General features: G+C 33.6%; 2 protein-coding genes across 3 annotated transcripts in view; both read left to right on the plus strand.

Annotated features, from left to right (window-relative positions):
• The window catches only part of LOC107666004 (protein rolling stone-like), a 15048-nt gene extending 11709 nt beyond the window's left edge, over positions 1-3339 (plus strand). The window contains exon 6 of the mRNA XM_016457095.1: positions 3289-3339. The gene's annotated coding sequence lies outside the window, so the exon portion shown is untranslated. The remainder of the gene's footprint in view (positions 1-3288) is intronic.
• A 97-nt stretch (positions 3340-3436) lies between these two features.
• The window catches only part of slc38a3b (solute carrier family 38 member 3b), a 31370-nt gene continuing 19195 nt past the window's right edge, over positions 3437-15611 (plus strand). The window contains exons 1-5 of one of the 2 annotated variants that reach the window (XM_016457243.1): positions 3437-3604; positions 13985-14136; positions 14505-14525; positions 14636-14717; positions 14853-14968. In XM_016457243.1, coding sequence (XP_016312729.1) covers positions 14033-14136; positions 14505-14525; positions 14636-14717; positions 14853-14968 — 323 coding nt within the window. In that variant the 5' untranslated portion in view covers positions 3437-3604; positions 13985-14032. Of the gene's footprint in view, positions 3605-13984; positions 14137-14504; positions 14526-14635; positions 14718-14852; positions 14969-15611 lie in introns of those variants that run through there. The other variant, XM_016457244.1, reaches the window with a different exon arrangement.

Consider the following 15611-nt stretch of genomic DNA (forward strand, 5'->3'; position numbering starts at 1 on the left):
GATAGATAGATAGATAGAGAGAGAGAGAGAGAGAGAGATAGATAGATAGAGAGAGAGATAGAGATGGTGATAGACAGTGGTGTCTCTGATAATGTGGTTAGGAGCTTCACCAAAATCAATGACTGCTTTGCCATTAAAATAAACCAGTCCCCTAACATTACATCTCCATGGTTACGCTCAGCGAGGCAGCTGGAAAGGGCAGGCGAAGGACAACATGACACTGCATTCAGACAGGATTTGATGCATTTGTTCACTCACAAATCTCCTGATATTAGGCAGACGTGTTCCTCCGGAGATCACTCAGATCAGCACACGTGAACCTGCTGAACCTGACAGCTTTCATATGAAGAACTATTAGGTGTCCTGCAGCTTTACTGTGCTGACTGGATTTTACATAAGGCCCGCTTTTGACTAAGAAAAACAATCAATGTGTTGCATCACAGAAAACCAGTGTGTTGACATCAAATCATGATTCAAAACAGCACAAATGTACCAGTATTAAGTAAACATTTGTGGATGTCACCAATGACATATCAGATGTTGCAATAAATTGACCGTAACTCAAGAACATCTGCCTGGATCATCTTAAACCATCATCATGTTAAACAGTGACTGAGCTATTTGTTCATCATAATAATTATTTCAAGAAGGACATTTTGTATTTAGTTTTACTAAAGTTCATTGATTAATTATATTTGAATTGATAGTTGAATTAAATTAAACAATCAGAACGCTCTCTGCAACACTGATTGTTAGCTGAGAGCCAAAATAGAAGAATTTCTACTTTTGGGGGGAAAAAAAATACTAGAAATTTACAGGACAATTTACAGGACAAAAACTAGTTAGTAACATAATCCATTATATTACATATTTCATGTAATATAATTAGACTACTTTTTGATTACTTTTAGATTACTTTTGACCTAACTCGTTTATCACATTGATTTAAATAGGATAATATTGTACCATATTTATATAAAAAATACAAAGTGAATGAAAATATATTCCATTCACTGTTATTATCAAAGCTTGGGGTTCGTGAGTTTAATAAAAGGCTAATAATTAATTAAATCATAAAAATGTAAAATTAAAATAAATCTTTTTACAATGACAACAATCAAAATGAAAAAAAATAGATATTGTACCTATTTACCCGCATGTCGTGTGACCATGTGAATAATGTGTAATAATGTAATCAAATAAAAAGTGACTGTAGTCTGGTAATTCCATGGAATCCAGATTACATATAATCACTTACTACCCAGCACTGTATGTACAGTATCTTATGGGTTCTATTCTGTGGAGTGCTTATCTTTAACAGTTTCAATAAATGTAAGATGTGTTGTAAATGAATGCATTCATAAATTGCCTGCCTGCACAATAAGGAAAGAATCCAAACAATGCAACAACATTTGAAGATTGTTCAGTCACATCAAAGAGCTGAATGATTTCTTCTGGTCAGGGAGAGTCAGGAGGGCACGTTTCCCCTTTAGATTACGAGCAAATGCTCCACGGAAACATTTCATTAAAGTAATTAGTCTGGTTGAGCGGAACTGTACAGTGGTTTTGACAGCGCTGGCAGATGCTAATTTACCGCTCACTGGGACTCACACATATATGCAGAAGCAGTGTGTTGTTTTCTGCGATGGAAAGGCAGCTGCAGTCTTTCATTAGCAGAAAGAGTGAAGAAAACCAAGGAGAATCTAATGAACTGGCATGGCAACCGTCTCATCAGAGGGACGGAACTTGATTGAGTGTTATTGTCAACATGCTAATAGTACTATTCTTCAGGCTTAAAGATTTGAACAATCATCTATCCCTATTAAACTTCCGTGTGAAAGACATTATTATATATGTTTAGCAATATTTTGCATTTGCACTATTTTTATATTTCATTTTAGTTTAATTTGTAGTAATTTTATGTGATTTTTTAAAAATATTTTGGTTCTTAAAAATATTTTTCATTTGTTTTATTTCAGTTTTATTTCAATTAACAAAATGTTTTAATAGTTTTAGTTTTAGGTTTAGTTAATGATAACCACACTGTAAGATATGAATGGCACCAAAATGTGTGGCTTGTTATTCATATTTAAAGCTTTTATTTTTATACTTTCATTTTAGTTTAGGTTTTGGTAATTTTGTCATGTGAATTTGACACATTTATTATAGCTTTATATATACATATATATATTTTTTTTTTAAATGTAAAACTTTTTTTGCTTTAAATTTAATTTCACTTAGTAATTTTTGTACTTAAGCTTAACATTAACAAATGTTTTGTTTAGTTTAAAATGTTCATTTTCTATTTTTATTTCAATTCAGCTTAATGTCAATTAACAATTAAAAATGTTTTAGTATTAGTTTAACAACAACACTGATGGCAAGTTGTGCACAATTCAAAAAGTATCATGTTTATATCACAGACAATAAATAATCTTTATGAATTAACAGGTCAGTAATGTTTATTGACCTGTGCATATGTGGATTCAGCAAACAGCCAATGGTTTCTCTCCCGTGACGTTCATGCTCTGCTAAATTCAGGCGGCATTCTATGGCACAAATAGCCGGAGTGTTGGTGAACAGCTGCAGTGGTGAGCTTTATCCATGTAACCTCTGCTAACCCCACACACTCACGTATACACACACACTTCCACCACTATATTTAACCCTAATGGAGACAACGGCACACTAGACATCTGTTGAACGCCAGCAGCTCTTTCACTGCATTGTTAAACGGCTCATCCCTATCTAATGTGAAAATGGAAACTTGTTCACAGACACACAGGCGAGGGATCTGTGCCTTTATAGGGGCACGTTGGCAGTAATTATCAGCTCTGAAGACTCAGTAGAAATATACTTTAGGGTCCGGACTGAATGCTGTGCTGTTTAATAACTAAAAATGACAGTTTTAATAAAAACAGTAATTCAACTTAATTTTAATTATTTAAATTATTTTTTATTAATTTCATTTATTTAAAAGGTATGCATTTTTGTTATTTTAGAAATAATTTTATTTTAGAAATATATTTTATTTTGTTATGTTTTTTTTAAATTTTTTTATGTTTATGTTTAAATGAAAGTCCTCGAAGAATCCAATAAAGCTAGAATAAGATCATCTGTAATATATTTGCTCTTAGACAGGTGGAGGAAACCATTTAAAATAAATAAATAAACAAACTATTAAATGATAATATTAAATGAAGGGATTAATTATGCTTACCAATATATATGTATAATTTTTGTATTTGAGTGTGCACAGTTTTCGTTTATAATAGTTTTTTCCAACAGGTTATCAATACATGTCTTCTTCTGGAGCTCTTGGAAGAAGTAGGCGGGGCCACTGAAGGGTCTCGTCGGCTGCCATTGGACGAGACCCACAGAAGGCGGGACCTAAACAACCCCCACTACTCATCCATACAGCCCTTCACTAATTCACTTCATTTTTCAAAGCAGTGAGAGACGCGCTTTGTCTCTATTGTGATCAAACCACACGAGGAGAAGACCTACAGGAACATAAAGCAGCCGAAACACTGGAAACTTAAAGCAAGAGCAGCATTTCTCATTTTAGTCGTGAAGATCTTTGAATCCTGTAGCTCACTAACCGGTAAGTAATACATGTTTATTGGCAAAGTGTGATCTGTTCGTCTTTTAAGTACTTTTAAGAGAAGATGCATAATTAATAAGATCAGAAACGAAAATGAGTGAAACAAAATACTTGAGTTAAATATAATTTATGGGGAAAATGGACTCGTTCTGAATATATCAGTTATTGTTGACGCAAAAAATACCGTTATACCCTTATACCCTTTTCTTTGTGATGGTCTTAGAGAGCTGGACCGTATTATACATATAAGTTATATGTAGGCCTATATATAGCCTGTATATTCTGAGTAACATATCACTCACAAAGTAAATAAAAAAGCTATAGATATATTTCACACACACACACACACACACACACACACACACACACACACACACATATATATGTGTGTGTGTGTGTGTGAAATATATCTATAGCTTTTTTATTTACTTTGTATGCGAGTCAGTGACGTCACGTGCATTTTTTGACCAGATATGTTACTTTACTGTTTTTTACTATTTTTTTTATGTTATTCAGAAATATATAAAAAATGCAGTTCATACATGCAATGATTTGAATACCCCTCTTCTATGATGAACATGCTTTAAAGTTATTTATTTATTTATTCATTTATTTTTGTTCATTATATATTTTTTTCATGGCTTAGGAGTAAAAAACATTTATTAAAAAGGTAAAGTTAATTAAAAAGCTGAAATAAACAAAATAAATAAATAAATGTTAGTAGTTTGGCAATAATATTCATGAATAATATTATAAATAATAAAAATATAAGCATATTATTATTCATTTATTTTAGTTTTTTTAAAGTAATTTATTGTATTTCTGTCTTCATTATGGCACATTAATTTTAAGGTGCATGTTCTTGTCCTCAGGGGCCATGAAGTGGCTAAACAGATCATTAGAAGATTAATGATCTGTTTCAGGACTGACAACAGTGCTAATAATTAAGGGCAGTTCTATTTATAAATGTTAAAATGAGATGCGTAAATCTTCAGAAGTAGCTTATATTTTCCAGCACTTGTATTTCATATGCCATATCAGCTGCATGTACCTTCTTCTTATTTTAACAGGATGTCTTAGCAAGAGGTCTATCTTTCAGCTTCCTTTCCAAATGGGGTTTGTCTTCTAGCTGAGTTTAAGAGAGCCTACTTGGGTTTTAGTTCAACTAGTATATATATCTTGCATATATCTGAATTCTTTATTCTTGTGGCAGTGTACTGAATATTGGCATGCCAGATGGCCTGTAATGCTGCTTGTCAGCTCTGAATCTCTGGGTTCTCTGGACCTTATGGTCAGCAGTCAGGGAACGAGGGGTCAGAGGTGATGGAGAAAGTGGGAAATCAGCATAAGGTACTCAATAAAACTAGAAAAAAAGAAAGATTTGGATGTATCCCAACATTAGTTTGCTGAGGAATTACACAGGCAGACTAAAACTCAGATTTTGATTTCATGCCATGTTGTAATGGATGGGGCAATACAGTATGACGCACTTTGAAAGTGAATGGACAGTAACGATCAATCGATAGTTTACATAGTGGCCAATATCTAAAGAGGTGTGACTGTGCAATGAGGCAAACATCTGTTTTTCAGTGAACTTCATTGGGAAACCTTTACAATCAATGACCGTGAGTAAACAAGTGTATCCCAGAATTTTCTAGAGACAAATGTGTTACATCAGCTCAGTGTGCCTGACCAATCGTATCCCTTCCTCAAACTTTGTTCTGAATGTAAACATTTGCATCCAGTGAGGTCAGAGCTCCTGGGCTGGTGCTGACAGAGTCCAAGGCCACATATGAGCAATGACCATATGATTTCGTAGGACGGCAGTCATGTCTGATTTGAGTGAGATCTTGGAGTTCGTTTAGATTGCTATTATTCGCTCTGTAAACTTGAGCTTGACTTTGCCATGTGACATTTATATTTGTGCTTTTGAGTCACAAGACTGATCACGTGAACATTTTTGGTGTTTATTTTTATCCTCATTCCATACTAGTGGTTCCCACCATATATCACAACTGTAGCCAGTTGAATTTGTAAGACATTTTACTTTAAAATAATGTGTTGTCTTCTCAAGTGAAACAAGATATTTAAAGAGAAAAAAACAACACACTCAAATCACACTCAGAGCATACAAATCAGTGGCTAATTGATATGAAATCTTACAATCTTGTTTGCACATTTTTGTACGATCTGCACTGATGGTTATACATTCAGGGGTGGATATTCATGCTTAAAGTCCCCATGAAATCAAAATTAAAGTTTTTTTGGGTGTTAGTATCAATATGTTAGTCTTAAGGTTATCTATAAGGCAGTGTGCTCCAAAACAGTGACAAAATTCGCATTTAGAAGATATAAGCATTCAAAGCTTGCAGTTCCTCACTTCCGACAAAACGGCTCAACGATTTTTTTGACGTCACATCGTACTTCAGCTTCTCATCAAACTTTCTGTCCAATCAAATGCTCTCTAGAATCCGAGTCCACAGAATTAGTATTTTCTGTACAGTGAATGGCACGTAGTGCACTATATAGGGGACAGGGAATGATTCAAACAGTGTAAATATGATTTTCATTGAGGAAAAAAAGAAGTCTGGTTTCACTCTGTGTCACGCTAACCACCGCACACACACTCTGCTCCGGTCCAGAGACATGATAGCACGGAGCGGATCACATGCGCGAGTCGGCACAGACCACAAAATGTATCAGAGCATTTCGAATTCTACATAGAATGCTATATTTTATAGCAATATGGATGAGATTGTGGCTGGCATACCCTGTCAAATGCGGCTTTACGGAGCTCAACGGCTCTGAACGGCTCTAGCCCAAGCTGTGATATAAACGAACGCTATTGGCTATTTTAAAAAGGGGCGGGGCTGCTTGATATGTCCCGCCCTGTCTTCCTGTTTCAGTTAAAATGACGTCAACACATAGAGTAACGCTGCATGTTTCTAAGCATTTCAGGGGACCTTTAAAATTTTTTTTTTCTTCTAAAAATTTTCCATTTTCCATATCATTCACATTGTACAAATTGAGAAGAAATCACCGCCTTATAAAATAATCATGTGAGCTGTTTAAGTTGCATGTACAAAAATACCATAGGTTTGCAAAGTTACAATGAAATATATAAAAATTAAATTTACAGAACCTTTATTAACTGAATAAAAACATAAAAAAACATATACACACATTCTTTATTTAGCATTTTGTAGATGTAGAGTTAAAAAATCTCACTGAATTTTTTGTAGAAATGGTACCTCTTGCTCCAACCAAAGTACTTCCCAGAAGGACTTGAAAGCATAGATCACTTAAACTGATTACATAACTATTAAAAACAAACATAATACAGACAGAGTAAGAACATCACTGATTTTTATCTGTAAAATAAACCTAAGCTGGCAGTTTGGTAAAGAGCAATCATTGCACAGGGCAGGTCCTTCTGACCTCAAACAGGTCAAACGTGGTACTAGAATGGTGTTCTGTGAATTATATTGGAGTGAATAATGTAGTATGTGCATATGGTATCATTTAGTGTCAGTAAAGCTACCACAGTATTCATTTGTAAGGGGTTTAGTTAAGTGCCTCGTATGGTTAACACCAGGGCTAGCAGGACTTAGTTTGAAGAGCGCTGGTTGTGAAAGTGTTGAACCCCAGTTTACCCCCAGGAGCCTCTGGGGCTTTAATGTAAAACGGTGGGCAGGTGGCCTTTTGACGCTCAAATTGACGCTTGAACTTCGGGCTTGCTCATAAAGAGAAGAATGAATGTTTGCTGTCTGCTATTGTAGGTGTGCTGCACTGCAAAGCTGCCATTTGCTTTAGATTGCTTTTTTTATTATGTTTTGAAAGCAAGAGCTGTGATTTGTAGCGACTTTAAAAGAGCAATATTGTGCTGTGTGAAACATTCGTCCTTGAATGTTGAGCTACTTTAGTTTAGGACCAATTTAAAGGTACAGACACCCTCATTTATTAATTGGAAGCTGACGGAAGGAGGCACTTAGTCTCAGAGTGCCAATTATATGTGATTCACTGTTTGCCAAACAGTTCAACCTGCCTAATTAAATTCAATCAAAATTCAATCCTGTGACGTCACTGTCTGCAGATGTTGACAGCCACACTTGTTACTCAACCATGCACAACTAGTTAAGCATTTTAAATGGGTAAAACCTGTTATCTTCGTCCTGCATGCACACACACTTAAGGTGACTGTCAATCGTCAATGGGAACCAGGTGTGGAAGTTTTGTTGTCGGTCCAGGTCAGAGAATTCGAGACGGGATGAAATAATGTAAAACTAATGTTCTGTGAAATATAGATGCCTGTAAAATATATGCCTCACAGCATGATTTTGCTAATCACACATTTGATGCTCTCAATAGTGTTCCTGGGTAGTAATGTGAAATTTTTTTCAATATCGTGAATTCAGAGATTAAGTAATTTTTTTTCCCCACTGGTCCAAAAGTTGTTATACGATTTATATATATTATTTATATATTTTATTATATAAAATAAAATCTATAAAATAGTTATATACAATGTGTATGTATATAATGTTTTTAAAAATATGATTTTACATAAAAGATTTGATCTTTTACATTATAAAATCAATTCATATATATGTAAATCATATTATATGATAATATTTATGCAAATTATATATAATAAAAAAAATAAAATATATTTAATATGTTTGTACATATAATTTTAATCTTTTATTTAAATTTGATATTTTAGATTTTCTGATTATATATAAAATCAGTTCATATATAAATATCAGATTATATAAAATATGTTTAAAATGTGTATCTATAATATATTTTAATTTTGATATAATTTTTAAAGATGTGATCTTTTGAATTTTTAGTAACACACACACACACAAACATATATGCACTCAAATGTTTATGAAATAAAAAAACATTTATATGCATTTGTTATATATTTTACTATGTAGATTTTATAATATAAATAAAAAGTATAAAAATATAAGACCACACTTGTATTGAACAGTGGAACATTCATGGAAAAGAATGTAAGCAACATTTTTGTTTATAGTTATTATAAAAATACATTCTTTCTTATACATTCCTTATCATAAATTCCAGAAACTCCTCTGGGAAAAATCATGATGATGCCTATGGGACCAGAATGGTTTGAGATGAGTCATATTTGCTCTGCTGTTCAATAGGAAACATCTAAACATGGTCTATTGGCATCAAGAGCTGAGATGTTTTGAAGCAACATGGAACAAACAAACCAGGAGAGTAAAGATCCAGACCCATAACATTAGCGCTGCTGGTGTGGGAAAAAGCATTAGACTAGAGGAACAAATAATAATAAAGTCAGTTTATATTAAATCCATCTCTCCTTGACTCCAGAACCCTCATAAAACAGAGACTTTACAAAAGTCATAGACGACTGTGTACTCGTTGTGCATGAGATATTTGTAAAGGAGACTTAAAATTTGTCTAGTATAGAGGCTGGAGCTCATCTGGTTCTGTTTCTTGACTCTAGTTTGAGGTGTTGGTCAGCGTGACGTCTGTATTATTGTGAATGTTGATAAGGCAGCAGCACATTGTTGAATGGTCATCAAGGACAGTGCATTGTAGGAAACAGCTGTGAGGGATGATACAACTTATCGTGACAGATGAGCTTTACACCCGAGTTATCGTATTTCGCTCATCTCACAAGTAGTTAGTCATGGTAGATTAACCCTATGATTGCCTTCTGGTCACTTTGTTACTGCATGTTGCTAATTATTATTATAATGCACTCTTACATGCTCATATGTAAATCATATTATATGATAATATTTATGCAAATTATATATAATAAAAAAAATAAAATATATTTAATATGTTTGTACATATAATTTTAATCTTTTATTTAAATTTGATATTTTAGATTTTCTGATTATATATAAAATCAGTTCATATATAAATATCATATTATATAAAATATGTTTAAAATGTGTATCTATAATATATTTTAATTTTGATATAATTTTTAAAGATGTGATCTTTTGAATTTTTAGTAACACACACACACACAAACATATATGCACTCAAATGTTTATGAAATAAAAAAACATTTATATGCATTTGTTATATATTTTACTATGTAGATTTTATAATATAAATAAAAAGTATAAAAATATAAGACCACACTTGTATTGAACAGTGGAACATTCATGGAAAAGAATGTAAGCAACATTTTTGTTTATAGTTATTATAAAAATACATTCTTTCTTATACATTCCTTATCATAAATTCCAGAAACTCCTCTGGGAAAAATCATGATGATGCCTATGGGACCAGAATGGTTTGAGATGAGTCATATTTGCTCTGCTGTTCAATAGGAAACATCTAAACATGGTCTATTGGCATCAAGAGCTGAGATGTTTTGAAGCAACATGGAACAAACAAACCAGGAGAGTAAAGATCCAGACCCATAACATTAGCGCTGCTGGTGTGGGAAAAAGCATTAGACTAGAGGAACAAATAATAATAAAGTCAGTTTATATTAAATCCATCTCTCCTTGACTCCAGAACCCTCATAAAACAGAGACTTTACAAAAGTCATAGACGACTGTGTACTCGTTGTGCATGAGATATTTGTAAAGGAGACTTAAAATTTGTCTAGTATAGAGGCTGGAGCTCATCTGGTTCTGTTTCTTGACTCTAGTTTGAGGTGTTGGTCAGCGTGACGTCTGTATTATTGTGAATGTTGATAAGGCAGCAGCACATTGTTGAATGGTCATCAAGGACAGTGCATTGTAGGAAACAGCTGTGAGGGATGATACAACTTATCGTGACAGATGAGCTTTACACCCGAGTTATCGTATTTCGCTCATCTCACAAGTAGTTAGTCATGGTAGATTAACCCTATGATTGCCTTCTGGTCACTTTGTTACTGCATGTTGCTAATTATTATTATAATGCACTCTTACATGCTCTTTTTCTGACCGTCTACTGACCTTCCTGTGTCTGCAGAAAGACTAGTTGACCTGTATTCCACCTCAAAGTGCCTCACGAGTTGCTAAATTTATCAGCTCAAATAGACGTCTTTAATGACCTTGGCTGCATCCGGTTTTCTTTACTGGTCAACTCGACATTTAGCAGCGTCAGGGCTGCCAAAAACGTGTATCGCAGGCAGCCTCGGGACTCCATGCCTCTCATACCCTCACATATCATCGTCATGTGAAATTCAAGCTCCTGCCAGAATTCAAACCCCCTCTGGACCCCAAAGAGGAGCTGCTGTTTGTAGTGCCTGATCAAAAGCTTGTCACATTATCCTGTTGATGATGCTGATTATTCAAATATAGGCATAACTGAATATACCTCAGTGAGGATAACATGTACATTGAGTTGAGGGTGATCGGGGGTTTATTTGGAAAGGTCTGTTTTGGGACTGTACATTATCCACATTTTATCTGGGTTTTTAATTGAATGTAATGTTTTTTTTATTTTTTATTTAATGCTAAAATAATAAGAAACTATTTTTAAATGTGATATTTTAGATTTTCTGATTATATATAAAATCAGTTCATATATATACAGTATATATATATATATATCATATTATATAAAATGTTTAAAATGTGTATCTATAATATATTTTAATTTTAATATCATTTTTAAAGATGTGATCTTTTGAATTTTTAGTAACACACACAAACATATATGCACTCAATTGTTTATGAAATAAAAATACATTTTTATGCATTTGTTATATATTTTATGATGTAGATTTTATAATATAAATAATTTATATTATATTGATAAAAAACTTCAAAACAAGAAATGTGGGTTTAATGTTTTTAATAAAAAGTCTCTTCTGCTCATCAAGGCTGCATTTATTTGATTAAAAAATACAGTAAAAACTGTAATATTGTAAAATATTATTACAGTTAAAAATAGACATTTTCTATTTGAATATATTTTAAAATGTAATTTATTCTGGGGATGCAATGCTGAATATTCAGCATCATTACTCCAGTCTTCAGTGTCACATGATCCTTCAGAAATCATTCTAATATGCTGATTTTCTGCTCAAGAAAAATTTATTAATATTATCGATGAAAAAAAACATATTTTTTCAGGATTAGAAAGGTCAAAAGAGCAGCATTTATTTGAAATCTTAACCAGTATTAACAGTTGGGATGTTTAATGATCACATAAATCACCATCGTATGATTTCATTCTAATCAGGCACAGAATATTTTTAAAAAGTTTCCTTGCTGCTTTGACTCATTATGTTGCTAGTAGTATTACATTTTAATAGTGCTGGAATATAATCTCAAGTCTGCATCAGTCTCATTTGGAAATGGACTGGACTCAAGACATTTCCTCAATTATCAGGCCGTAAACGAACACACTCGTATAGTTCTTCACGAGAGCTTCTGGCTTCCCTCGCAGACGGTTGTTGTTGTGAGTTGTTGTGTTGTCTGTGTTAAATATATCATGACAGCTGGGCATCTCAATGGCCCTACTGTTTTACACATTCTCCTGCAGCTTCCAGAGTTCAGTGGACTAAAACCTCAATCATAAAATAAACAGTAATGCTGTTAATGTTATTGAGCCTCCATCTTTCCAGGGAACATGAACAGACTCTTCGCTGAAGAGCGAGAACATCTGCTGGCCTAAAATGACACCCTGGTGGGCCATGCCTCATTGTTGACATTATAAACTGACGGCTTAATAGCGTGCATAAATGGAAATTAGGACTCGGGGGAAACTGGCAAAAGGCTATAACTAAATCATTGAATAATCCTGGTGAATTTTTTGTTGACATTTCTTTAGATGAGCGCAGTGCCTTAAAGGTACAATATGTAAGATTTTCGTAATAAAATATCCAAAAACTACTTGCACAGTGTTATATATTTTATGCAGTTGTGTATTTATGTTATTCCATATTTATGTTATTCGCATATCCTCAGTTTCCGCTTGTAGAAACTATGGCAACACACAGACACAAATGCTGCTGTACAGTTAAACTAGTCGCGAATAAAATGCAAATGAATGAAAGGTGTTGACCGCAGCATTAAATTTAGATCTGCTCAGTGTTGCGCCATGATTTTTTATGTGTTTTTACAGTGTTGCGTATTATAACCAATCACACACGAGTCTGTTGAGCTTATGAATGCAATGGCCAATCAGAAGCGTTCAGATGAGTTTTTGTTCAGTGCATGGCGCTCGCTGACTGAATTCAGCTCTCACGCGAATTCATTGGTGCATTCATTAATTACCTTAATGTCTTTAATGTTCTTTGCTTGCATTCTCTGTAAAATTTATTTGCTGTTTGAATAACTATGGAAGGTAGGTAATAAAAAAATTATTTCATTACCTCATCCGTGAGCGTGAACATCCTCCTTCATAGCATCATCAAACTTCGCCTTTGTTATTGTTTTGAAAATGCGACCTCTAGTGGCGAAAACTTACATATTATACCTTTAAATGTACCGGTTTATAAATGGGACTTTGAGCCTAGTGGTAGTGATGTGACTGAATTGAGATGATTTCTCAAGTGAATTTGTGCATTACTGACAGGTGGCGCACAATGCATTGTTTTGAAGATTAATCAGAAATGAGAAGAGATAATATTTGGCATAATTTATTAACATGGATGGCGTTAAGCATAGACTGTTTTTGGACATGTAACATGACAATAGCATGATTTTTTTAAATTTTATTTGTTTTACACCTATACCATGGTACTCTTTAAGAAGTATAAAGCTAATACCTAGCACATGAATATGTTAATCATTCAGTATCATAGTATATGTAAAAGAACTTTTTTGAGTGTTATATTATTAATATTACATTTATTTTTTATATATATATATTTTCAGGTTTAATTTTAATTTTAGCTTAAATTTGAGTAATTTTGCTGTTTGTGTAATTTTTGTTAGTTTTAAATATCTAGCTTTAAATTATTTTTATTTCAGTTTTAGTGATTTAACTACTTCAACATTTTTAATGTCATTAAGTCTCCAAGGCAACATTTCTATGTTTCATTTCACAAAAAAAGCTAGCTGTCAAAGCAACATTTCTGATTTTCATTTAGTTTAACTTGATGCAGAAAATAACTAAAACTAAAATGAAAACTAATAAAATAAATAATAGAAACTATATGACATACTAATAAAAATGACAAAAACACAACAAAAATTATAAATCTAAAATTTAAGCGAAAACAAAATATACAAATGAAAACTAATTAAAAATATGATATCTCAATGATATTAAAATAAAACTTTAGTTTTATTTAAAAGCTTTAGTTTTTATTTAACAATAACAGCCCTGAACATATAAGACAAATTATAGGTCTTTACAATTAATGCATATACTGTAGTTAATATTCATATAGTTTCAAATTTTGATCTTTTTCAGCAACTTGGTATCAGACAACTCACACGTGGGATATCGACTACTTCCACCATGGAACCTGCCAGATCAGAAATGAGTATCCTGCCCAATGGGAAAGGTCATGACCTGGGACAGGAAATGTGCATGCCGATGAAGACTATAATGGAGGAAGAACAGTAAGCACTTTTAAATATTCAAATTTATCTGTAAAAACTTCATAGATATGTGCCGTAAGATAAGTTAGTTGCATGTGTGTCTACATAACGGGAAGTGTTTGCTTTGTCTTGTACCACCTGCATGAAGAACCAGGCCACTTTAAACAGTGGTTCTCAGCTGGTCTTGCTCCTTGATTATTAGCATTGCGTTTTCCCTGCAATCAGTTTCACTGTGTCTCTGTGCTTCTGTACTGAGGTCTTTCTTTTGTATGCTCCTCAAATCACTTTTATCTACTGGCATGGTGTGTTGACTTGTCTAAGTGCATGTTTACCCTCTTTTTCACTCCTGCTCGATGATGGACCTTCTCACACTCTCTATCAACCCCCAGAAACGGTACCCATCACGGCAGGTACGTCAATAACAGGAAACCAATGACTACTAGTTGCAGTTAGAGCAAATGAATCGATGCAGCTTGCAAGGTCATTGTCAATTAAATGTCGACTGGCGTCCGTCCAACAGGTTTGATGATCCTGACAGCACACTTGCTGAGAACATTGAGTTCCTGCCCAACGGCGAGGGAAAGAAGCCACGTTTCACTGATGTAAGTATGTGCAGCATTTACCGTGAACTTTCAACCGAAAGCATATCACAGATAGAAACTGATGATATTTGACTGTGTTGATGTTCTCGGTCAGCTGTTGTTTTAGTTGCTCATCAGTTTCATTTCCTCTCTTAGTTTGAGGGGAAGACCTCTTTTGGCATGTCAGTCTTCAATTTGGGCAATGCCATTATGGGCAGTGGGATATTGGGATTGGCCTACGCTATGGCCAATACTGGCATACTGCTTTTCTTGTAAGTGAAATCCCTTCATTACTCTCTTAATGGCAGATTGGCAGAAAAAAGTCATTGATTGTTGGATGTTTGTTCTGATGTGAAGCATCAGTGAATCATCTCATAGTCAGGCAAATGAACCTGTCATGTCCAGCCCTCAATGAATCAGCATTTTCACTTCATCTGAATGTCAAGCATTTGGTACACCATTGGCTGTCTAATTGCCATGGTTCTTAAAGTATTGTTTTACATGTGTTATTTTTCCAGACATGCTCTTGAATAATTGAGTGTTCCCTTTTGGAGGCTGTTAATGTTCATCGTGTACCAGAAAGGGTTTGCTATGGAAAAGATCTGCCCCGTTGTGTTATATTAAATGACACACAAACCACCATTTGGCCACCACTTTTTTAAAATCAGCCCATGTTTCAGGGGTTTTAAAGTACTGCAAATGAAAAATGATGACAAATGTATGTCAGTGAAATTATTTAGATGATTAAATTAAAGTTATTATGTTTTATCAGTCTGGTTTTTAAAGTGGTTTAAAGAAAGGGATAATGTGCAGTTAGCCAGTCATTTATTATATTTATTTTGCAACAATAAATAATTATTTGCATATTTACGTTATATAAAACGAATATTTTTGAATATATATCTAATATCTAAT

Source organism: Sinocyclocheilus anshuiensis, unplaced genomic scaffold (assembly GCF_001515605.1).
Source record: "Sinocyclocheilus anshuiensis isolate Anshui unplaced genomic scaffold, SAMN03320099.WGS_v1.1 scaffold447, whole genome shotgun sequence".
Classification (NCBI taxonomy): Eukaryota; Metazoa; Chordata; class Actinopteri; order Cypriniformes; family Cyprinidae; genus Sinocyclocheilus; species Sinocyclocheilus anshuiensis.